General features: G+C 47.0%; 2 protein-coding genes across 8 annotated transcripts; both read left to right on the forward strand.

The window, feature by feature from the left end:
- The first annotated feature begins 1799 nt into the window (after positions 1 to 1799).
- Commd3 (COMM domain containing 3) lies at positions 1800 to 5585 on the forward strand. Of its 2 annotated transcripts, none has more exons than XM_059263650.1 (8): positions 1800 to 2002; positions 3299 to 3410; positions 3521 to 3584; positions 3681 to 3715; positions 4044 to 4104; positions 4186 to 4242; positions 4331 to 4390; positions 5183 to 5295. In XM_059263650.1, exons 1-8 carry the CDS (start codon positions 1864 to 1866, stop codon positions 5231 to 5233), a joined length of 579 nt encoding a protein of 192 aa, XP_059119633.1. In that variant the 5' UTR covers positions 1800 to 1863; the 3' UTR covers positions 5234 to 5295. The 2 variants fall into 2 exon arrangements, with proteins under 2 accessions (XP_059119633.1, XP_059119632.1); XM_059263649.1 differs by having other exon boundaries at positions 1806 to 2002; positions 5250 to 5585.
- Positions 5586 to 6715: 1130 nt separating this feature from the next.
- Positions 6716 to 16209, forward strand: Bmi1 (BMI1 proto-oncogene, polycomb ring finger). 6 transcript variants are annotated; one of them, XM_059263647.1, is made up of 11 exons: positions 10742 to 10890; positions 11264 to 11394; positions 11674 to 11770; positions 12333 to 12388; positions 12477 to 12527; positions 12674 to 12782; positions 12862 to 12901; positions 13187 to 13285; positions 13514 to 13594; positions 13683 to 13821; positions 15951 to 16209. In XM_059263647.1, exons 2-11 carry the CDS (start codon positions 11283 to 11285, stop codon positions 15980 to 15982), a joined length of 816 nt encoding a protein of 271 aa, XP_059119630.1. In that variant the 5' UTR covers positions 10742 to 10890; positions 11264 to 11282; the 3' UTR covers positions 15983 to 16209. The 6 variants fall into 6 exon arrangements, with proteins under 6 accessions (XP_059119627.1, XP_059119628.1, XP_059119630.1 ...); XM_059263648.1 differs by lacking the exon at positions 15951 to 16209 and adding an exon at positions 13904 to 14003; XM_059263644.1 differs by lacking the exon at positions 10742 to 10890 and adding an exon at positions 6716 to 6841 and having other exon boundaries at positions 13683 to 16209.
- Positions 16210 to 20374: the final 4165 nt, after the last annotated feature.

The following is a 20374-nucleotide window of genomic DNA, read 5'->3' on the forward strand; positions in this document are numbered from 1 at the left end:
CCATTTTGGGGGCCTAACATATGAATATATTTAGACAGAAGAGACACATATCCTCCCACTACTGACACATGGACAAGACAGTAATGTGAGGGCTATAGGAAAAAACAACCATTGTGAATTTCTTAGCTTTTATGAAGATAAACTAACTCACTACCACTTGCTCACTATTCTTTTTTAAAACTGCATTTCAAAAGCCCATGCTCACACATTAATCTTTCCATTTTTGATACTAAAGTTTGATCAGAGTTATCAACTCAAATTCTATTTGAGTGGTAACACTCAGTGGTCATAAAATATATAATAAACACAGTGTTTGGGTGTTGTTAAAATTAACATGTAGATGGTTCTGTCCTGTAAAATAAGTATCTTGAAATTTTTCAACTGTCATTTTATGGGGGTTCAGAATTTAAAAAGAAATAGAGAAATGGAAAGAAAAAAAGAGCATAATTAATGGGTATTTGTTCCCTAAAGCCCTAAGGAGACCTCTAAGCCTTTCCTGCTGCTGTGTTCTCACCTAGAGAAGGACAGCACGTGCTTTTCAAAGCTCGCTGAGCAGCGCTATTCAACTTGTTGGAGGGGGAAACATTCCATTCGCGTCCTGTTACTGTGAAGAGGGGTACCGTCCACACGTCGGTGTAACGTGGCATATTGACTTTATTCATTAATAACAACCTTCCCCCCACAAACAGGCACCTAAATTAGGGCAAACAAGAGTATTTCGTGTTGAATCTGGCGTTACGTATTATCGCTCCGGAAGAGTAAAACACATTTCTTGTTCCATGGCCCTTTCCCTCAGCCTTCAAGAACTGGAATTTTCTTCTTCTGCTTCTTCTTTCTTTCCTTCTTCTTTTTTTTTTTTTTTTAAGTTTTCAAACTCTCTTGATTTAAAAAAAATGTCTAATGTATCTTACTTCGCGGTTTTCTTTACGAAGAACTATTATTCTTGTTCTCCTAAACCACCTTCGGAGTAAAAAAAAAGGGGAAGTTAAACTTTACACAGGATTTGTCTTTGAAGTTATGGGTATCTGAAAAAGTAATTCATTTCTACTAAAGATCCTGCCATTCCTAACCGAACTTTCCTAAGATAACTATCTCATATATATTTCTGAAGACTCTGTTGATTGAGTAATTAAAGCCACGGACGTAATGAGTTTGGGAGCACAGAATGTATATCACAGAGCGCTTTTGAAAGGTATTTATTTGCAGTAGCATATAAAAATTTTAATAATCCTGTCAAATATGTTCATGAATAATTTATTAATCTCCCAATTGTTAAGTCCGGCGCGCGCACCCCCCCTGCTCTTTATGCCTGTGTCTCCGTGCACACAACGCGGGGATCTACTGCCTTATTCCTGAGGTGACAAAGACAAGGGGAAACTGGTGCATTTCGCCGTCTACAGCTTCACAAAAGGGCAGCGCTGCGGGTTAGGCTGGCACGCACGCAGCCTCCCGCCGTCCCGAAGCCCAGCTTCCCGCCGCACGGGCGGCGGAGGGATTCCCGCGCCTCTCGGCACCGGGCCCGGTGGGGACAGAGCGGGTGCGGTCCCAGGTGAGCGCCAAGCGCATCCAATGGGCGACTGCGGCCGCCGAGGCCGAGGCCAGCGGCACCAAGAGAGTAGGAAAGGCCGGGGCGCTCCGCGCAAGGCCCGCAGGGCGGCCGAGGCCGAGAGGCCCAGCCGCCGCCCGAGCTTTGCCCGAACCTTCCCGAACCTCCCCGAGCCGCGGCCCGAACCTCCCCGAACCGTCCCGAGCCGTCGCCGAACCTCCCCGAGCCGCCCGGGCCGCGGGCGCGCGCGACCGATCAGCTGGGCGCGCGTCGGGGAGTCACGTGGTGCGCATGTCGAAGGTCACGGCGCGCTCACAATGGAGCTCTCGGAGTATGTGCAGAGAGGCATCCAGACGCTGGCGGATCCCGGCTCCTTTGACTCCAACGCCTTCGCGCTTCTCCTCCGGGCGGCTTTCCAGAGCCTGCTGGACGCCCGGGCGGACGAGGCCGCGCTAGGTAAGCGGCTCGCTCGCCGCCGTGGCCTGGGCGGAGGGGCGCCCGGCAGAGCCGCCAGCCCGGCGCCGTGGGCACAGCCCCGGCCCGGGCAAGTCCCCGGGCTTCGCCCAGCGCTCGGCCCGAGTGTGGGGACCCGAGCGGGCCCCCGAGCGCCGTTCAGCCCCTGCAGGGCACCTGCAAGCGGCCAGCTCCACGCTCCTGGCCTGGTTCCCCTGCCAGTCTCTTTGTTCCTTTGTAAAGCCGCGTTCAAGTCTTGTTTGTGGCCTAAATGTGTGGGGTTTTCAGCCTTCTCGGAGGCTGCGGCTGTTTTGACACTTGGACTTCAACTGGGGAGGTCCTGTGATTCATGCTCTCTCGGCTGGGCTCGAGGGGGTTGAAAAGGGTCTGTTTCAGCTGGGTCAAATAGCATTGACATTTTCCACCCTAGAGAACACCTCCGGATCCCGTGATCACTCCAACACCGTAGTTCTGTGTGTTAAATCCAGGTTCTTCTCCCAGAACCTTCGAGTAGGGCGCATAATGTTTTGTTCTGCAGCGGTTACCAGGAAGAGAGACAGTTTTAAATGTCTGGTCGCAGAATGCAGTTGGCATTATGGATTAAGAGCGTACTTCAAGACAGATCACGTCTAGGTTATTTCCTTAAATGTATCAACACAATTCAGATCTCTTTGGTTGTGTGCGTCCCCCGCCCCCAACCCCTCACCCCCGGTTTCATACTAGACTCTGGGACAAAAAGTATGAAAGTGGAAGCTGGTCTTCAAGCAAAAAATAGTAACCACCACCTGGGTTAATCTCGGAGCGGTGTGTGCGTGTGTGTGTGTGTGTGTGTGTGTGTGTGTGTGTGTGTGTAAACAGTGCGATTTTGAAACTTCTGTTGTATATTCTAGTGTATGCCCTCTCGTCAAGCTTCCTTGGTGTATTTATGTCCACGGAACCAATTACTCTAAAATGTCATTTTTTCAAAGTTGTTCATTTTGAAATTTACACTGTGTAAGCCACTTTCAGTTTCTCCCTTGCTTCCAGTCGGCCCAGCAACCACTGCCCCCTTTTCTCTGAGGCCTGGTATATTTAAAAATATTAAGACAAAATAAAAGAAGGTAATTGAAGAGAGATTGACAGCAGATTATTGATGTATTAGTCTCTTTATTGTTTTGCAGTTGACCTTGTTCATCTCATTCATTGACACTTAAATTTTTGTTATGTTTTTTGAAAGGAAGTTTTACCCAAACCAAAATATCCCTCTTCGGAACAGGGGGTCTAGAGAATCTGTAATCATTAGCAATTAATTTATTTTAGATCACCCAGGCCTGAAACATATCGACCCAGTGGTCTTAAAGCATTGTCATGCGGCAGCTGCAACTTGCATTCTGGAGGCAGGGAAGCACGGACTTGACAAAGCTACTCTAAGGTACAGGCTCTAACTAAACGCCCATGGATTGTTAAGTGGTATCTTTGTGATTGTAATTTCAGTCCTTAAAGACGGAGACTAAACCTTGGTTTGTTTTCCCACCCCTCCAGCACTCATCTCGAAGACTGTAAATTTGACCAAGATCGAATAGAAATATTTTGTACGGAGTATCAGGTTACTTACTTTAAACTTTTAAATTAACAATTAGTCCCCTTTCCCCCGTTCTGTTTGCAAAAATGTGTTTTCTTCTTTTTTTTTCCCCCTCCCCAGAATAATAAGAATTCTCTTGAAATCCTACTGGGAAGGTAGGTACTGTATTAGGTGTCAAGCTGGGGCACTTCTCACTTGTGGGTAATGAATGGAGTGTGCTGGTGTGAAACAAAACACGACCCAAAATCCTGGGATCCTGACCCAAAATAAAGGGGCCAAAGGGCATGGGGAACAATTGAAGTTAAGCTAATGTTTTTAAAGGTGGAACCTGACTTCATCTTAGATGCTTTTACTCTTTTGAAGATGAAGTTCAACAGTACCTTAAGTTCAGAGTGGGATGAAGTGGGTGGAGGAGAGAAGGACATCATTTAGCAGATACTGAAAGTTTTCTGTAGACATTACAAAATTATCCTTGTCTTTCAGTATAGGCAGGTCTCTCCCTCATATAACTGATGTTTCTTGGCGCTTGGAATATCAGATAAAGGTAAAGTTTAACAAACTCTCTATAGAGGGGTTTAGGGAACTTTTAAATTAGGTTAAAGACTGGTGTTTTGTGTTGTTCTAGACCAATCAACTTCACAAGATGTACCGACCTGGATATTTGGTGACCTTAAATGTAGAGGTAGGTATAGATCCTTGTCTAAAAATAAAATGTGTAACAGAAATTGTCATTTCCTTGATTTAAATAAACAGCATTTTTTCTTCCATAGAACAGTGATTCCAGGTCCTCCCCAGAGATTAGTTTTAGCTGCAGCATGGAAGAGTTACAGGTACAGTATGGGGCTCTTTGAGTATGCTCCTTTCTGTTTAGAGCTGCTGTCTATCTGCCTGTCATTAGATAATGAATGATGCTTCAGGACTTACTGGCAAAGGAGAGTGGCAGAAATTTAACATAGACTTCACTTTTCAAAGTAAGATAGGAAGATTTCCAGTAGCCTGTATTTGCTGTTCTATTTAAAACATACTTCTAAAATGTTGTATCCAGTACACTTTCCTTCAATTTGTCATGCATCTGATTCAGTAAAACTGGGCAAAAGTAAGAGCAAAGATTTAAAAATGCCTTTCACAAATTAAACTTCCGAAGTTGTATTTTTAAGCAGTAGTTTTTAAATTACTCTATAAAGGGAAAGTCACATAAGTTCTTAAAACTGTTTATATTATCAGTGTAAAGCTGAAGAATTGAAATTTTCGTTGATTGATGGATATGGCAACGAATTTATTTCTTGCCAATTAAATAAAATGAAGATCATCCCTGAAAATTTGGATGAAATTGAATGTTCCAGAGACATCTGCAGTCATTTCAGTGTAAATAATAATGACACTTAAAAAAGTTAGAAAATGTGTGTAAATAATAACCTTCCTTAGAGAAGTTGTGGACATAATTTAGATATTCTCCGCCTGCAAAAATTCTGTGAGAAATTCTCCTTTAATTAGAACTTGAATAGTTGATTCAAAGACAAGATCCTGTAAGGGAAGCGCTTCTTTTGATAGTCATTTGCCAACGGTTAAAACCACCTTTAATTTTAGACTCGTTAGGTGTTCTTCCGACTTTTTTCTTGCAGCTGCCTCCAAGTTGGGTGCTTCTTTACTTGTATCCTAAAATTGTGACATGAGCTGTACATCTTTTAGGATTTGGTGGGGAAACTTAAGGATGCTTCAAAAAGCCTGGAAAGAGCAACTCAGTTGTAACTTGGGACCCCAGGAGCCTAGAGGAAAACCAGACGCGCCTTGCCTCCTGCAGGACCATGCGAGCTGGATGTCATTTTCAGGAGAAAAAGAGCGTCCTTTTGAAGTTACGCCACACATCTATTTTTGACACTTTTTTACACATGTGAAATGGTTAAGAGGAAAACTCTTAAGCATTTGAATTTTCAGTATTAAAGCATGCATCCCCTCTTTTTGAGCGTTCTCAAGCCCTATCAAAGTCTCGTACCCTGAATAAATAAGGTGGTGTTCCCACAAGAAGGGCGGTATTCTGTTTGGAGTTTGTGTGTGAATGACGACCGTGCGTGCGAAGCAGATCCCACTGGCGCTGGCTCGGGACGCCTGCGGTGCCCGGGGCGCTAAGCGCCGCGGGAAAGGTGTGCGGGGAGCCGCGCTGGCAGCCGGGGCGGCCCGTTACCTGCGCCCGCCCGCCCGCCCGCCCCTGCGCACGGGGCCAGCCCGGCTGCTGCTGCCCGCGCGCGCCTCTTCCCGGCCACCAGCGGGCGGGGCGGCCGCTGTTGTTTCCGCGGGCCTGACTCGGCGCAGGTTCCGCGGGGCCGAGCGGGGGCAGCGGCCGGGCGCCCCCGGCGGCGGGCCCCGCGGACGTGTGCGCCGCGAGCGGGAGACATGGTGGGGGGCGGGGCGGCGTGCGGGGCCGAGCGGGCCGCGCCGAGCGGGCGGCGTGTGGCGCTGTGGAGAAATGCCGCCGCCGCCGCCACCGCCGCGGCCGCGGCGCGCAGCGAGGGGAGGGGGCTGGGCGCGCGGCGCGCAGGGGAGGGGGCGGCCACGGGCCCGACTACACCGACACTAATTCCCAGGCCGCCCTTAAGGAATGAGGGGAGCACGTGACCCGGCGGGGGGCGGGGGGAGGGGGCGGGCGGACTCCGAGCCATTTTGGAGCCGGTGTCAGTTTCCACTCTGCCTTCAGCGGTGCATTTTTTTCCACCCTCCCCTCCCCCTCCTCGTCCTTCCTCCCCTCCCCCGCCTCCCCGCCCGCACGCACACTCGGCGCCCCCCGCCCGCCCGCCCGCCCGCCCGCCTCCCCCACGCGAGTCTGAAATAATAATCGTACTATTAAAGGCAGAGACCGGGCGAGACAATGGGGAGGTTGGCGAGGGAGCCCCGCGCCGGCTTAGCAACACCTCCCAGCCCCGCAGAATAATACGGCTCGGCCCCTCCGCGCGCCCTCCCCCGAGCGCGGCCGGGAGGCGGCGGCTGCGCCGAGGAGGAGGAGAGGCCCTGAGGAGGCGGCGGCGGAGGCCGCGCGGAGGCGGAGGAGGAGGCCGCGCGGGAGGAGGAGGCCGCAGCGCGCGAGCAGGAGGCCGGCGGGGGAGCGGCATGAGCCGAGCGCGGCGGCCGCGGCTGCTCTCGGCCGCGCTCGGTGCCCATTGACAGCGGCGGCGGCAGCTCGCTCCAAGATGGCCGCTTGGCTCGCATTCATTTTCTGCTGAACGACTTTTAACTTTCATTGTCTTTTCCGCCCGCTCCGATCGCCTCGCGCCGGCCGCTCTTTCCGGGTACGTAGGAGGCGAGGCGCCGGCGGGCCGTGGCCGGGGACTGGTGGGGGTCGGGGCGGTGGGGGGGGGGGGCGGCGGAGCTGACAGCGTGGGCAACCGGCCCGCGCCCCGCGCCCGCGCCCGCGCGCCCGCCACCTCCCGCGGCGCCGGACGCCCCGCAGCCCGGACCAGCGCCGCCCGGCCGCGCTCCAGCCGCTCCAGCCGCCGCCCGCGCCCGCTCGCGCCGCGCCGCCCCACGTTTTAGTTCCCCGCTCCCCCGAGCGCCCCCCGGCACCCTCGCGCCGCACATGGTCCCCGAGAGCGGCACTTGTGTCTTCAGCCTGCGCGGCTCCCGCGGCCGCTGCGCCCTTTGTTGAGAGGTAGACTTGGCTGAAATGGGGACGGGATCCCGAGATCGGGCGCTGCCTGGGTCCAGTGGCTTCCCTCCTCTCCCGAAGAAAGGGCTCTGGAGGTCTTTGAACCTCCAGGGAACGCCCCCATTTTATAGGGACGGGTACTGTGGGGGGCAGCGATCCCGACGAGGTGGGTGTTAGGCTGGGGGGAGCCCGGACAAAAATGTTATTAACTTAAGTTGGAGGGACACTTGTGTGAAATTGGATGGTTGGTAAGATGGCGGTTCCCGGTTGTTTCCAAGGTCTTGTGCATTTGTGTTGGAAAGGGTAAAGTTTTCAAGGTGGTATTTGTTGGGAGTCTTGGGTAGGGGTTCCATGCGTACTTGGGGCGAGCTCTCCAGGAGGTGGGCATTTCAAATTTAGAGCTTTGTTTTGTCGTGAAGACGGTGACTGGTCGTTAGCCTTGCTGAAGGCTCCCTTTCTCTGTCCACTTCTTTCCCCCCCTTTTCCTTCTTTTCCTTCGAAGACACTACAACTTTCCCCCATTCTGTGGGATGCGCAGAGACTCGTGACTCAGGTCCACTACGTTTTATAGATTTCGCTAAATGTCAGCATAGGTCATGTAGTAAGGGGATGCTTTGGGGAAGGAGTACTAACGCATTGATTACTTATGTTTACGTAGTCATTTGGACTTGACAGCGCTGGAGCATGATCTTTTCCCCAGAGCTTTACAGTTAATAATTGGAAATAAACAAGGAGAGAGACTTTGATCATTCCCAATTGCAATAAAAGGATTTGGTGGGCTTAGTGGTCACGGTTCAATATCTGAAAGAGAATTGAGTGTTAACCCCTTCCCTTAAAGTAGGCAAAAATTCCAGGCATATTTACCCAAATGCAGATGTATGATGTTAGCTCAGCCTATTTTTATAGGGAAACACCCCCCCCCCCCCGCAACAACCTTTGGAAACACGTTGTAAAACGTAGTAAAGACTTGATACTAAAGGATGTAAATTGTTGACGGTATGTGTGTAACCAAGTTGTGAGACTATGTAGTAACATTTGGGTTTTAAATAGAATAGTGACAGATTAAGGAGGATTTTTCAGAGGTTGATTCTTTTTCTTAAGTAAAATTACAATTTTTTTAAGCCCAGTTCATTTCCATATATCTCCTACAAAAGTGCAGTATTTGAAGTAACCTACCAGGGCAAATTATACTCTTGTAATAATATCTTTAAAGCTATGTAAAAGATTGTGTATGCATGTGTAGACACTCAAATACAGTCACATACACACTTCTGTAAGGCAAGCAAGCATTTAGATGTATTTGATAAGTCCATTAATACTCTATCATTGAGCTCTTGGATGTATGTTAAGTGTCCAAATAGGCAAAGTTCTCCCCATGAGTCAAGTCACCCCCAACTTTACCCATACTCGCATTTGAGCAGTGAGCCCCCAAAGGGATTATGGAGTTCATTTGCATTTCTTAGGTTGCAGTCGTCAAGCTGATTGTTAACATAAGAGCTTGCTTCTGTTTTCCGTCATTTGGACCTTACTGGTGTTAGGCCTCCAACTAAAAGCTGACAGCTTCAACTGAGTAAGCTATAAAGGCATGTTTTAACTATTGAGTATTTTCAACGTTATATGCTTGTGTTTTTACTAGCTTACTACAGGCAGTTTCTGTGGTGCAAGAGATTGTTTAAGTTTTACTAAGCATTCCAGAAAGTCTTTATTAGGTTGCCAGTACTATCCAATAGGACAAAATGATGAAGAATTGATGTTTGTATTAATAACAAAGTGATAATTGATTAGCATTCTAGGTTATAATGGTTATAGGAAATGGGGCCAAATTATTTTCAACTGAGGTAGGAGAGTTGCATGAATTCCAATTTAAGGTGAATTTGAGAGGTTTAGTCAAGTGCATGCAACTGAAGTGTTCAAAGATATCTAGTGATCACCTTCTGTTGAGGCTTGACTGTTGTTTTGAGTTAGTATTTGCACTTATGTGATAGAATGTGCCTTCTGTAATACAGAGGGAGAAGGCAGGGCCCTTTGGTGAACTTTATGATGACTGGTATGAGTAGGATATGGTTTCTTTCATAGGCAGAGTATCAACTTCACTGACCATCTTTCTAGGAAAGAACCTGTGGTCTCACCAGGAGAGTTCCTTGAAGCAGCAGGCAGGGTGGTCTTTAATCACTAAGTAGAGTTGAATTTGGATCTTGCTCTTTGGAGACATGATTCCATCCACACCTCCTCTACTACTCTACTTAGGTTGATGCTATTTGTTGACAGTATTCTAAACAAGTCATCAAAGATGCTCTGATTGAAGTCACTGGCTGCCACTGAGCCACATCCACAGAGCAGCTTGTTTTGTGTTTGGGCCATCTTTTAGTACTCATTGCTGTAATTTCCAGCCATTTGGGGTATGCTAGTTGTTATTTCCCTCGTCTGTATGAAAATGTACTTAAAATTAAAGCCCCCGGTGCATTTTACTACAAATTATGCAAGTTCCTAGACTTCCATTGCAGACAGCTTTGAGGATGTATTTCAGTCAGGTGTAGAGGGTCAGCCGCCCTGTTAGAAGTCTGTAGTGAATGAAAGGGTAGTAATTGAAGCTACATCCCACAGCAGTACACTAGGTAATTGACTTCCCTGATTACTTTCTGGTGTGGTATTGCTGACAGTTCTCAACTGTGAGTTTTCTAAAAATGTATCTGTTTGGATTATCATTTCATCTTGTGAGTATTGTATGGAAGTTAGATGAGAAAATGACATTTGTTTCTCCGTGCCCAAGCTTTACTCTGCATTTAGCTTTGGGAATGGGCTGGTCACATGGCTTTTTTACATGTTGTCACGATCCTGCCCACTAAAGTAGTTTTTCTTGCTTCCAGGGTAGTCTATTCAAATGGAAGTTTGCCCCTCCTTCTGCCCTTGTAAAACAGATTTCAGTATTTAGCCCTTCCAAAAACTTTGCATGGCTCATCTAATCTACTGGAGGACTTATTAGAGTAGGGAGCCTTAGAGGTTCAGTTCAATAACCGTCTCTGCAACTCGAGCCTTGCCGGGTTGGGGCTAAGTGCACAGTTGGCAATTCTCAAAAGATCTCTAAGTGAAATTTTTGACGAAGCGATTGCTAACAGGACGGACAGAAAAAGGGCAAGATAAGAAAGTAGCTCTTCCCTCCCAATGGATGTGGAAGAGACCCGGAGAGTGTTTGGAATGGCCGGTGCACGCTCTTTGGGGCTGGGACTGCGGTGGCGGTCACCCGAAGATCCGCACCCTACAACCCCGCCCCTCCCCTCCCCCGCGCCCGCCACCCCGCACGCCCGCAGAGGCTCGGCTTGGCCAGCTCCTCGCAGAGTTGCAGCGGTGGCCGGATGCCAAGTGTAAGTGTAAGTTGCTATGGAAACCCCAACAGAGGCGAGTTCCGAATCCGGAGCAAGACCTAGCCTGGGGCACCTCGGGATCCGCCCCTCACATCCCGCCCGTGTCCTCGGCGCCCAGGCCTCAGCGGAGGCCCACGAGGTGCTTCTGTCCTGTGCACCCAGTCCGGAAATGCCAGGGATGCAGCACCGAGCGCTTTCTCTTTGTGTGGGGCCTGAGCCCTGCCAGGTCCTAGTTGCTTGAGCTGTCTAAAATATCCCGAAGTTTTTGACTGGAGGACCTGCAGGAAATTCCACAGTAAATTCGGAGACTTAGATCAAGCCCTAGTGGCTGGTAAATATCTGCGGGGGCTGCATGGTGTCCGAAGAGTTGCGTGGTGTCTGAGGAGTTGGAGGACAAATGGAAGAAAGAGACCTGAATCCACTCAGCTCCCAGCCCCCACCCCAGACCTTTTCATCTCACTCCTGAAATGACCTGAAAGGCCAGGAGTAAATTTAGTTGGATCCTTTTACACCATTTCAGTGGAGGTTATTCTGATCTCATTAGTAAATTCCTTCTGTGGAAACGTTTGGAGAGTCCAGCTGTACAGTGTTAAACGAGTTTTATGAACTACCCAGTGTTTCAGGGTATACAGTTACTTAAGAGTTGTGGAGATAATCTTGATTCTCTTTCTTTGAATTACAGCCAATATTTTTGTGTCTTGCAGGATCTTTTATCAGGCAGAAATGCATCGAACAACCAGAATCAAGATCACCGAGCTAAATCCTCACCTAATGTGTGTACTGTGTGGAGGGTACTTCATTGATGCCACTACCATAATAGAATGTCTACATTCCTGTAAGTGCACTGTCGTCGTCTTGTGTCTGTGTAGTTCACAGCTCATCCTCAGATGTTAGTACACAGTTGTGGGACTTTCTTTCTTTTACATATAGTGATTTGTTACTGATTTTGTTACAATTAGGCAGTATGTAGTGTTCAGGGTATTGACTGGTTTCACTTTTTACTTTGAGAAATACCCTTGTCATTTCCCATCCTTGAATTTTAAGTTCTGATACTGTTAATACTTGAACCTCTACTTTGTAAACTTACAAAACCTTTTTATGTTCCTCTTTCTAGTCTGTAAAACATGTATTGTGCGTTACTTGGAGACCAGCAAGTACTGTCCTATCTGTGATGTCCAAGTTCACAAAACTAGACCACTACTGAATATAAGGTAGGGAAATGCTGACATTTCTTGGTGGTAGTTGTTAGTGGAATTGCATAATTCACAAGTGGTGAAGGCATCCCTGGTTTTGCTTTGAAGGATATTTATTCTTGAGTCTTAATGTGACATGTGTGATTTATAGGGGATAGAACTTTAATTTCTTGCCATCTTAATGATGACTATGTTTAGACAAAGCTCAGCAGTATCATCCAGTGTTATAAGGTGTCTTTTCTGTCCTTTAAAACTGAATTAGTTGCCCTTGTTTGTGCATTGCTTTATTGACGTAATGACAGACAAGAATAATTTCTCAATGCTTCTCTATTTTCTGTATCTTATTAGTGAAGTTAGTTACATGAAAGGCCCAGTTCCCTTGACTCAATGAATGTGAAGAACTAATTATTAAATATAAAGGACCAGCTGATTTGAAGAACTACTATAGAGACCTCACTGTTTTTCTTATCAGTGTACTTTTACACTGTATCACAATAGTAAAATAACCAAAACACCAAAAATACCTAAAACTTAAGAACATTTCTAGTTTTGCCATATTAATTGATTCTTCCATTTTCAGGTCAGATAAAACTCTTCAAGATATTGTATACAAACTAGTTCCAGGGCTTTTCAAAAGTGAGTAACTTAATTAAATGAATTTTAAAAAACGGTTGGTGTTACCTGTTGGACCAAATTTCTGTATTCCCCTTCTCATACCTTTCAGATGAAATGAAGAGAAGGAGGGATTTTTATGCAGCTCATCCTTCAGCTGATGGTAAACTTTTGTGGGACAAAAGATATTTTATTTGGGGAAGAAAACCTATTTAGTAATTTATTGTGTCTACTCAAAATTATCCCTTCTATCTTTTTATATGCAAAATATTCAGTTTTTTAAAATCGAATTTCTAAATGTCTTTATAGCTGCCAATGGCTCTAATGAAGACAGAGGAGAAGTTGCAGATGAAGATAAGCGAATTATAACTGATGATGAGATAATAAGCTTATCTATTGAATTCTTTGATCAGAGCAGGTAAGTTCTCCAGGAAATGTGTTTGATGGTAAAGTGGTTATTAGATGCTTGGTCTCACCAGTCACTGTCTGTCTCTTAGATCTGATCGGAAGGTCAACAAAGAGAAGTCTAAGGAAGAGGTATGCCCACATTACAGAACACAAGGCGACTTGGGGTTCTTCATTCTATGTTGTCCTTTCCAATACTTGGGGCTCATACAATGCTGTTAAATGGCCAAGTTGTGTTGGGAATTTGTTGATTTAGTATTTTCAATAGTAAATTCAAAATATAACTAGTTGAGAGTTTTGTTGCATTTTGGTGTGGATATTAGTACTTGTTTTTAATCATATTTAGGCAATTCAAACTTTCTTTTTACCTGAAGGTTAGGAATTAGGAGAAAATTATGTTTGTAACTGTGCTTCTAGGTGAATGATAAAAGATACTTACGCTGCCCAGCAGCGATGACCGTGATGCACTTGAGGAAGTTTCTCAGGAGTAAGATGGACATACCCAATACTTTCCAGGTACCTACCTCATGCATTTATGTAGATGTTTACATGTTTCCAGTTCTGATCCTGGACCTTAAAAAGCAATACAAAGAAACCTTACATTTGGTGGCAGAGTTTAAGCTCTCTCCTAAAATAGCTGGTGAAGATGCTTTTAAAAACATTTTGGATTATGTTTAGATGACAAAAACATAAGAGTTTATCTTTGTCTTTTTATCACTGAATACCTGAAATGTACTTCAATAGATTGATGTCATGTATGAAGAGGAACCTCTAAAGGATTACTATACACTGATGGACATTGCCTACATTTATACCTGGAGAAGAGTAAGTGGCTCTCTACCCTTAACCTGTGTTGGCCAGATTCATGTAAAGAATTGAGAATGATTATTTCTTTTTCCTTTAAACTTTGTAGAATGGCCCACTTCCTTTGAAATACAGAGTTCGGCCAACTTGTAAAAGAATGAAGATCAGTCACCAGAGAGATGGACTGCCAAACACTGGAGAACTGGAAAGTGACTCTGGGAGTGACAAGGCCAGCAGCCCAGCAGGAGGTATTCCCTCCACCTCTTCTTGTTTGCCCAGCCCCACTACTCCAGTGCAGTCTCCTCACCCACAGTTCCCTCACATTTCCAGTACAATGAATGGAACCAGCAACAGCCCCAGTGGTAACCACCAATCTTCCTTTGCCAGTAGACCTCGAAAATCATCAATAAATGGGTCATCAGCAACTTCATCTGGTTGAATCCTGAGACTGTTAAGGAAAAGATTTTTCAACCCTGATTTAGATACCTTCAAATCCATTACAGCTTTATAGATGCTAATACATGTGACTATCGTCCAGTTTGCTTTCTTTTGTAGTGACATTAAATTTGGCCATAAAAGATGGACTATATGTGATGATACATCATATGGATGTTAATTGAAAAGAAAGATTCTTTCTGTAAAGAAGTGGATTCTGGGAAGGCAGGCAAGATTGTTTCTGTGTTAGGAAAGATGTGAAATGGCTTCTGTGACCATTGTTTGGATTTGGAAACGTTCTGCAGTGGGTAGAAACATTGGGCCATAGTTTGTTAATCTCAACTAACATTGTCGACATTACATTCTCTTTGATTGTTCTTGTTCTTATGCTGTTTTGTGGACCTGTAGAAAACAAGTGCTTTTTATCTTGAACTTCAACAAATGGAAAGAATAAGCATAGAATAATGCATTCTATGTAGCCATGTCACTGTGAATAACAATTTCTTGCATATTTAGCCATTTTAATTCCTGTTTGATTTTTACTTCTCTGTTGCTCTGCAAAATGATCAAAGGAAACTTCAGTTTTACAATCTGTATGCCTAAAAAGCGGGTACTACCGTTTATTTTACTGACTTGTTTAAATGATTCGCTTTTGTAAGAATCAGATGGCATTATGCTTGTTGTACAATGCCATATTGGTATATGACATAACAGGAAACAGTATTGTATGATATATTTATAAATACTATAAAAATATTGTGTTTCATGCATTCAAAAACAGTTGTTAAAATTCTCCAAACTGGTTCGACCTTTGCAGATACCCATAGTGCACCCCATGTTGAGGCTTACTTACCACCAGCACAGAATTTGTTTTAATGTTGATGATTAGTTTCAAATTCTTTACCATTTAGAACCAAATGGCAGATCGTCATAGTTCTGGCTTTTCTCCAATAATACTTTCGAAATTAATGTTTCAGTAAAGAAAAATTTTAACCAAGGCAAATGGAAATAGTGTTTTAATTTTCCATTGGTTAAAAGAGAATGTGTTTTTAAATAATGTTTATCACTGGAATTCTAAAGTAGATTTTTTAAGTCAACCAGCTGATTGCTGAAGGAAAGCATTTTATTTACAATTATTTTAGTGTATGTGGCATCAAATAATAATTTCAAATTTAAAAGTTGTTTTCATAGTTAAAGGAATCTGCCTTTTCTGTAATGTCTGGAAATAGAAGCAATTTATTATGGGTTTCTACAGGTATTTTGAAAGAGTAAACATGTTGAATTTAAAATATGAGTGACCCCACCATTCTGTTTTGCTTTGGTCGAACTTAGTGTGTGCTCATCATCTATCGGTTGTTTGTGAGGATGTTCATTCTATAGGAATATTGTTTCATGTTTGTATGGGAAATTGTAGCTAAGCATTTCATTGTCTCCAGTCTGCAAAAGAAGCACAATTCTATTGCTTTGTCTTGCTTATAGCCATTAAATCATTACTTTTACATATATTGCTATTACTTCTGCTTTCTTTAAAGATTCAGTAAATGATGTTTTATGAAGCCACAAATACATATATTTTTATTTTGACCTAAATTTGTACAGTCCTATTGTGTGTGTTGTTTCTAATTATAGATGTAAAATTAAATTTCATTTTTAATTGGAAAAATTCAATAAAAGGATATTCATTTAGAAAATAGCTATGATCTTTAATTAAAAATTTGCTATGAAAAGCACAATGTGCATAAGTTTTGGGAACCCTGTAGTGGATTACAAGAGCTAAAACCTAAGGAGAATACATTGTTGTCTTCAAATGATGTTGCTAAGTAAATGCTTTGTTGTATATTGCTTGAAAGCCCAATGAAAGATGTATCTGTTTATTTACAATCTTTGAAGCAAAAGTTACCATTGTTTGCCAACTTTTGGTGAATTTAACTCATTTTTCTAGGTTTTTCTCAAGGTTTTCATGATGTTATCTAGGACAGAAGACATCTCACCCTCTGTGATGGACTTTCTTCTGAAAGTGCTTGTTAAAACGTCAGAGGCACTTAAAGGCTTATTCGGCAGTGTGTCATCATACTTGAAAACATTTCCATTTATTGGATCTGGGAAGAGGCTTTTTACCCTTACTCAATTTGAAAATTGCTTAAGCTTAAAAGATATTTCAGTCAAAAAACTGTCTTTTAATAAAACAAGAGAAAGATGAATCATGGTTTGCTTCTTAAATGACTAGTCATTATTGCTCTTAACACTGAGATTTAAAATCTTTCCAAGTTACCACTTGAAAACCTTCACCTTAAGAAAGTGAAATCTATCAAGTCTCCTAAATTTGTAATTTACCAAATTAGGGTACATGAAAAGCTGACTTTAAAGTTTGACTTTTACTCCTAAATGTATTCTAGAGTCCTAGAATACAAAGCTAAACCAAGTGGTCTACAGAAAATGCCTAAATTGATCCCACAGATACTTAGCTTAAAGGTAGAGAGAGAAGTGGGGCCCCGCTGCTGTTGTGTAAATAGTGATCTATCTTGCTTTACACATGCATAACACTTTACAAGTACTTTTACCTCCTAAATTGCCGGCCGTTAATTGCACTGAGGAGAAAAGGGTTGCCCTTCAGTTGACTTAACTAGTTAAGCACATTGCTTCATTTCCATATGCGTATGTTCAGAGGGTAGGTTCTCAGGAAGTAAAATACACCACAAGCAGACTGGTGGGACCTTTCCTTCATCTTTTCCTGTTTCTCCAAGGGTTGAAATTAAACTAGTGATGTCTTTCATTTCACTGTAATGTTTGTGTGGGCCTATCAAAAAGTTTGTTTGTTTTTTTTTTCTGAAGCCTTTAACAGGAACTTAAATACCCACATGAAATACTACTTGTACCGATCAGCAAGAAATGAAGATGTATGATTTTATTTTATTTTACGTAGTTTATAGCTTCAGACGGAATAAGATTCAGAAGCACGCTGCACCAGGAACTCAGCATCCTGGGGTGAAGGAAGTTGTTTTGCTTTTTCTCTTTTGTATTCTAAAGGTTTGATAGACACCTTTCCTCCCATTGCACCAGGAATGATAGAAGTTCTGATGGTGCTTTCACGAGAGACTGAAGCAAACAAAAAGCTCTTAATTGCATATAAAATAACTTGGCTTTCCATCATTTAGATCTGTGCATCTTCTAACACCACACAAAACCCTTCTCAAAAATTGCATATCCCTTTAAGACACCTAATGGAATGGAACACGGACCGTCGGCTCTAATTAAAAGCTCTTGAGTTAGATACACATGTACCTCTTAAGGAAGTCTCTTCCTATATAAAATGAACAGTACAACAGGTGGTTATTTCCAAAACTAGCCTTAAAAATAAAAAAATCCGACTCGTGAACCAATAACAGCCCTCCTCCGAAAAATATCCCCTGAACTCAAATGGGACCACAGGATCAGGTTCTATGTAAGGAAGAGGAAACAAGTTATCACACATTCCAGCCTCTAGTAAACATGACTTGAGAAACAGTCCCGCGAAGTCCTTGAACCAGAGAATCGCCCTGCAAATCTCAAGATCACCCAGCTTTGATTATGAAAGTCTCAGAAAAAATGTTTACACAGTCTAGTGTTTCCTGTTTCCGCAGTTAATTTTTAAAACGTTTTTTTTCTTTTGGTTCCTGAAACGGATTTCCTTTATTTGCATCAGTTTCTTTTTCTTAGTGTGTAATTTCTGGAGGTCTTTGTCACACGAAGAACTTTACTATAACTGCCTTCACCAAGACGACGACATCGGAAGTCATTTATCATTCCAGGGATCTTATAGGTTTTCTGAAAACGTTCAAGTGGAAAACTCATCCTGAAATCTCATTTAGCCCTCTGAATAAATAGTAAAGCACTCAATAAAAACTTGAATTAAGTTACCTTTTCTCTGACCCTCGCCATAAAAATACTACTTCCAGAGATTATCAGAATAACTTTAAAAAAAAAAAAGCTGGTGTTCTCTTGGTCCCACACATCAATAAAAATATCCCTGCTTGGCATTAATTTTGGGCTGTCAGAAAACCCTAACTTCAAAATGGACGTGATTTCAAGGTTCAGGCAGGTTGGAAGATCTCCAAGTCTGTCCCACATCAGCTCGAACCCAGGCTGACAGGAGCAACGTGACTTAGAAAGCTATGGACCAGGATGAGAAGGAAACGCGTCGAAAATCGGGGGGCGAGCAACGTTAAAGAGTGCTGCAGATTGAGAGATGTCTTCCCGTCCAAACGTCCGGGAACCTAAGAGGGTAGTCCAGCCAAGGCAAAGGGTTGCAGACAATAAAACCGGGGACCAGGGTGACTGTCTGGATTGTCGCACCTGTTCAAAAACAAAAAAAGTTTCCAGCCAGCGCGGGGTGGGAAGGAGCGGGACGCCTGAGGTAACGACCTCGCGTGGACGGCCGGACGGCCGGGCCGCCTTCCCCGTCAGGAGCAGGCTGGAGAGAAAGCGTCCCTCCTCCGCCCCTGCCCTCGGTTCGGACTTGGAGCAGCACCCCGGGCTCCCCCAGGCAGGCCCCGGCCGCGCCGCGCGCTGCTGCGCCTCTCCCCCGCGCGAGCACAGGCCGCGGGGGGGAAGCGGGAGGCCATTTTGCGCGTGCGCCGCTCGCCTCGCGCCGCCCTCAGCCCCGCGGACGCCGCTCCCGCCAAATTTGAAAGTGAGCTGGTCAGGCCCCAGCGGGCTCGGGCGGCCGCTCGACCCGGCGGGCTGGCGGGCTGGCGGGCTGGCAGGCTGGCAGAACCGGAGCCCCGGGGGCCGAGAGGCGGCCGCTGCGGGGCTGCGGCCTCGGGACAGGGCTCCTTCTCAGGCGCCGCCGCCGTCCACTCCCCGGGACCGCGTGCGCGCGCGCGCGGCCGGCGAGGCGCGAGGCTGAGGCGCCGGCCGCCGGCGTCCCGCGCGCGTGGGCCGGGCCTTCCCCCCGGGGTGGCGTGACAACCGCCGCTTCGTCCCCTTCCCTTCGGCTCGCCCCAGTCGCACCGCCCTTTCTCCCCCACCGACGCCGACGAGGTGTCCTCGGAGCTCGGAGTCTGTGGGTTTTGTGAAGTCTGAGGCCGAGTTGCAAAGCAACGCGAAGCCCCCGAGGTCCCCGCGGGTGACGGGGAGGGAGGCGGCTGTCTGTGAGCGTGCCACTCTCCCGGGTGGGCGCCGGGGTGGGAGGGCGGCGCAGGCTCCGGACGAAGGGTCCCCGAGGGGATCCCGCTCCCCGAAATGGGTCGCGGGGACGTGACGGCGGCGCAGGCGCTTCTCGGACCGCAGAGAAGTGAAAGTGGCTTGCCGCCACGGGCGACGCGGGCGGGCCAGTCCCCTATCGGGGCAGCCGGCTGCAGGGACCGCCATTTGGGGTTTGTGCAGCACGCCGCGTGGAACGTCACGGCTGGCCGGCGCACGGGGCTCTGGTCCTACAAATGCAATGCACACCCCGCTGCAGTTCAGCGAATGCAATCCCCCCCCCCCCCCCCCCCCCCCGCCGCCCTGCTTTTCCTCCTCCGGGGCCAATGCACCGCCCTGCCTGGCCCCGGGGACCTTCCCTCGGCCCTCTGTACCCAGGGGCTGGTGTGGCAGCCCGTGGAGCCCTGCTGTCCTCTGCCCGGTCCGGAAGATCTTATTTCTCCGTCCCTGCCACTTCCCGTCCCGGGTCTCCCGCCTCACACCTCCGAGGTGTGAGAAGGGGAAATGGGAACCCAGGCCTGCGGGGACAGAGGCGACCCGACGAGTGTCGGCCCCGGGGGGTGGGGGGGAGAGGGGGGTGGTGACGCGATCGGGGTCACAGCCCTGCGTGCAGCAGCCGATCCCCCCACCCCACCCCCGTGGCGGCGTCTCGGGGTCGCCGTGCAGACCCCCTAGCCACCCCCAGGGAGAGGGGAGAACAAAGGGCGACTCGCGCGCGTGCCGCCACCCGGGGCCTGGCGGGGCGCGGGCGCGGGCGGCCACCCACTGAAGGCGCAGCCACCCCGGGGCGGGCGCTCGGCCGAGCCCGCGGGGCTTCGAGGCCAAGGCTGCCATGTTGCTTTCACGGAGGGCGCCAGGATTTTGACGCTCGCTCGCAGGCAGGGCAGCGCCGAGGCCTCCGGCTGGTCGCCGAGCCCAGCTGCAATCCGGGGGTGCGGAGGGCCTCGGGGGGGGGGGCTGGCGGGGGGTGACCGTCCCGTGGGCGGCCAGGGCCGAGCACCCGGCGCGCCATAGCCGCTTCCCTCGGCCACCTTCCTCCCTGCGCGCTCGGCGGAGGCTCGGTTGCCAGTAGCAACCACACGACGGCGATTCGCAGCCGGGACCGTCGCCGCAGCCGCGGGGACCGCCGCCTCCTCGGACGCCTCGGGGCTGAGCATTAGAATCTGGGGGTGGCCCTCGGTGACA

Source organism: Peromyscus eremicus, chromosome 5 (assembly GCF_949786415.1).
Source record: "Peromyscus eremicus chromosome 5, PerEre_H2_v1, whole genome shotgun sequence".
NCBI classification, from domain to species: domain Eukaryota; kingdom Metazoa; phylum Chordata; class Mammalia; order Rodentia; family Cricetidae; genus Peromyscus; species Peromyscus eremicus.

Coding starts and splice junctions, on each gene's coding strand:
- Commd3 (XM_059263649.1), top strand. CDS start 1,864: ATGGAGCTCTCGGAGTATGTGCAGAGAGGCATCCAGACGCTGGCGGAT. Junction 3,585..3,680: donor TATTTTGTACGGAGTATCAG/GTTACTTACTTT, acceptor CCCCCTCCCCAG/AATAATAAGAATTCTCTTGA. Junction 3,716..4,043: donor CTTGAAATCCTACTGGGAAG/GTAGGTACTGTA, acceptor CTTGTCTTTCAG/TATAGGCAGGTCTCTCCCTC.
- Bmi1 (XM_059263644.1), top strand. CDS start 11,283: ATGCATCGAACAACCAGAATCAAGATCACCGAGCTAAATCCTCACCTA. Junction 11,395..11,673: donor AATAGAATGTCTACATTCCT/GTAAGTGCACTG, acceptor TCCTCTTTCTAG/TCTGTAAAACATGTATTGTG. Junction 12,389..12,476: donor AGTTCCAGGGCTTTTCAAAA/GTGAGTAACTTA, acceptor CATACCTTTCAG/ATGAAATGAAGAGAAGGAGG.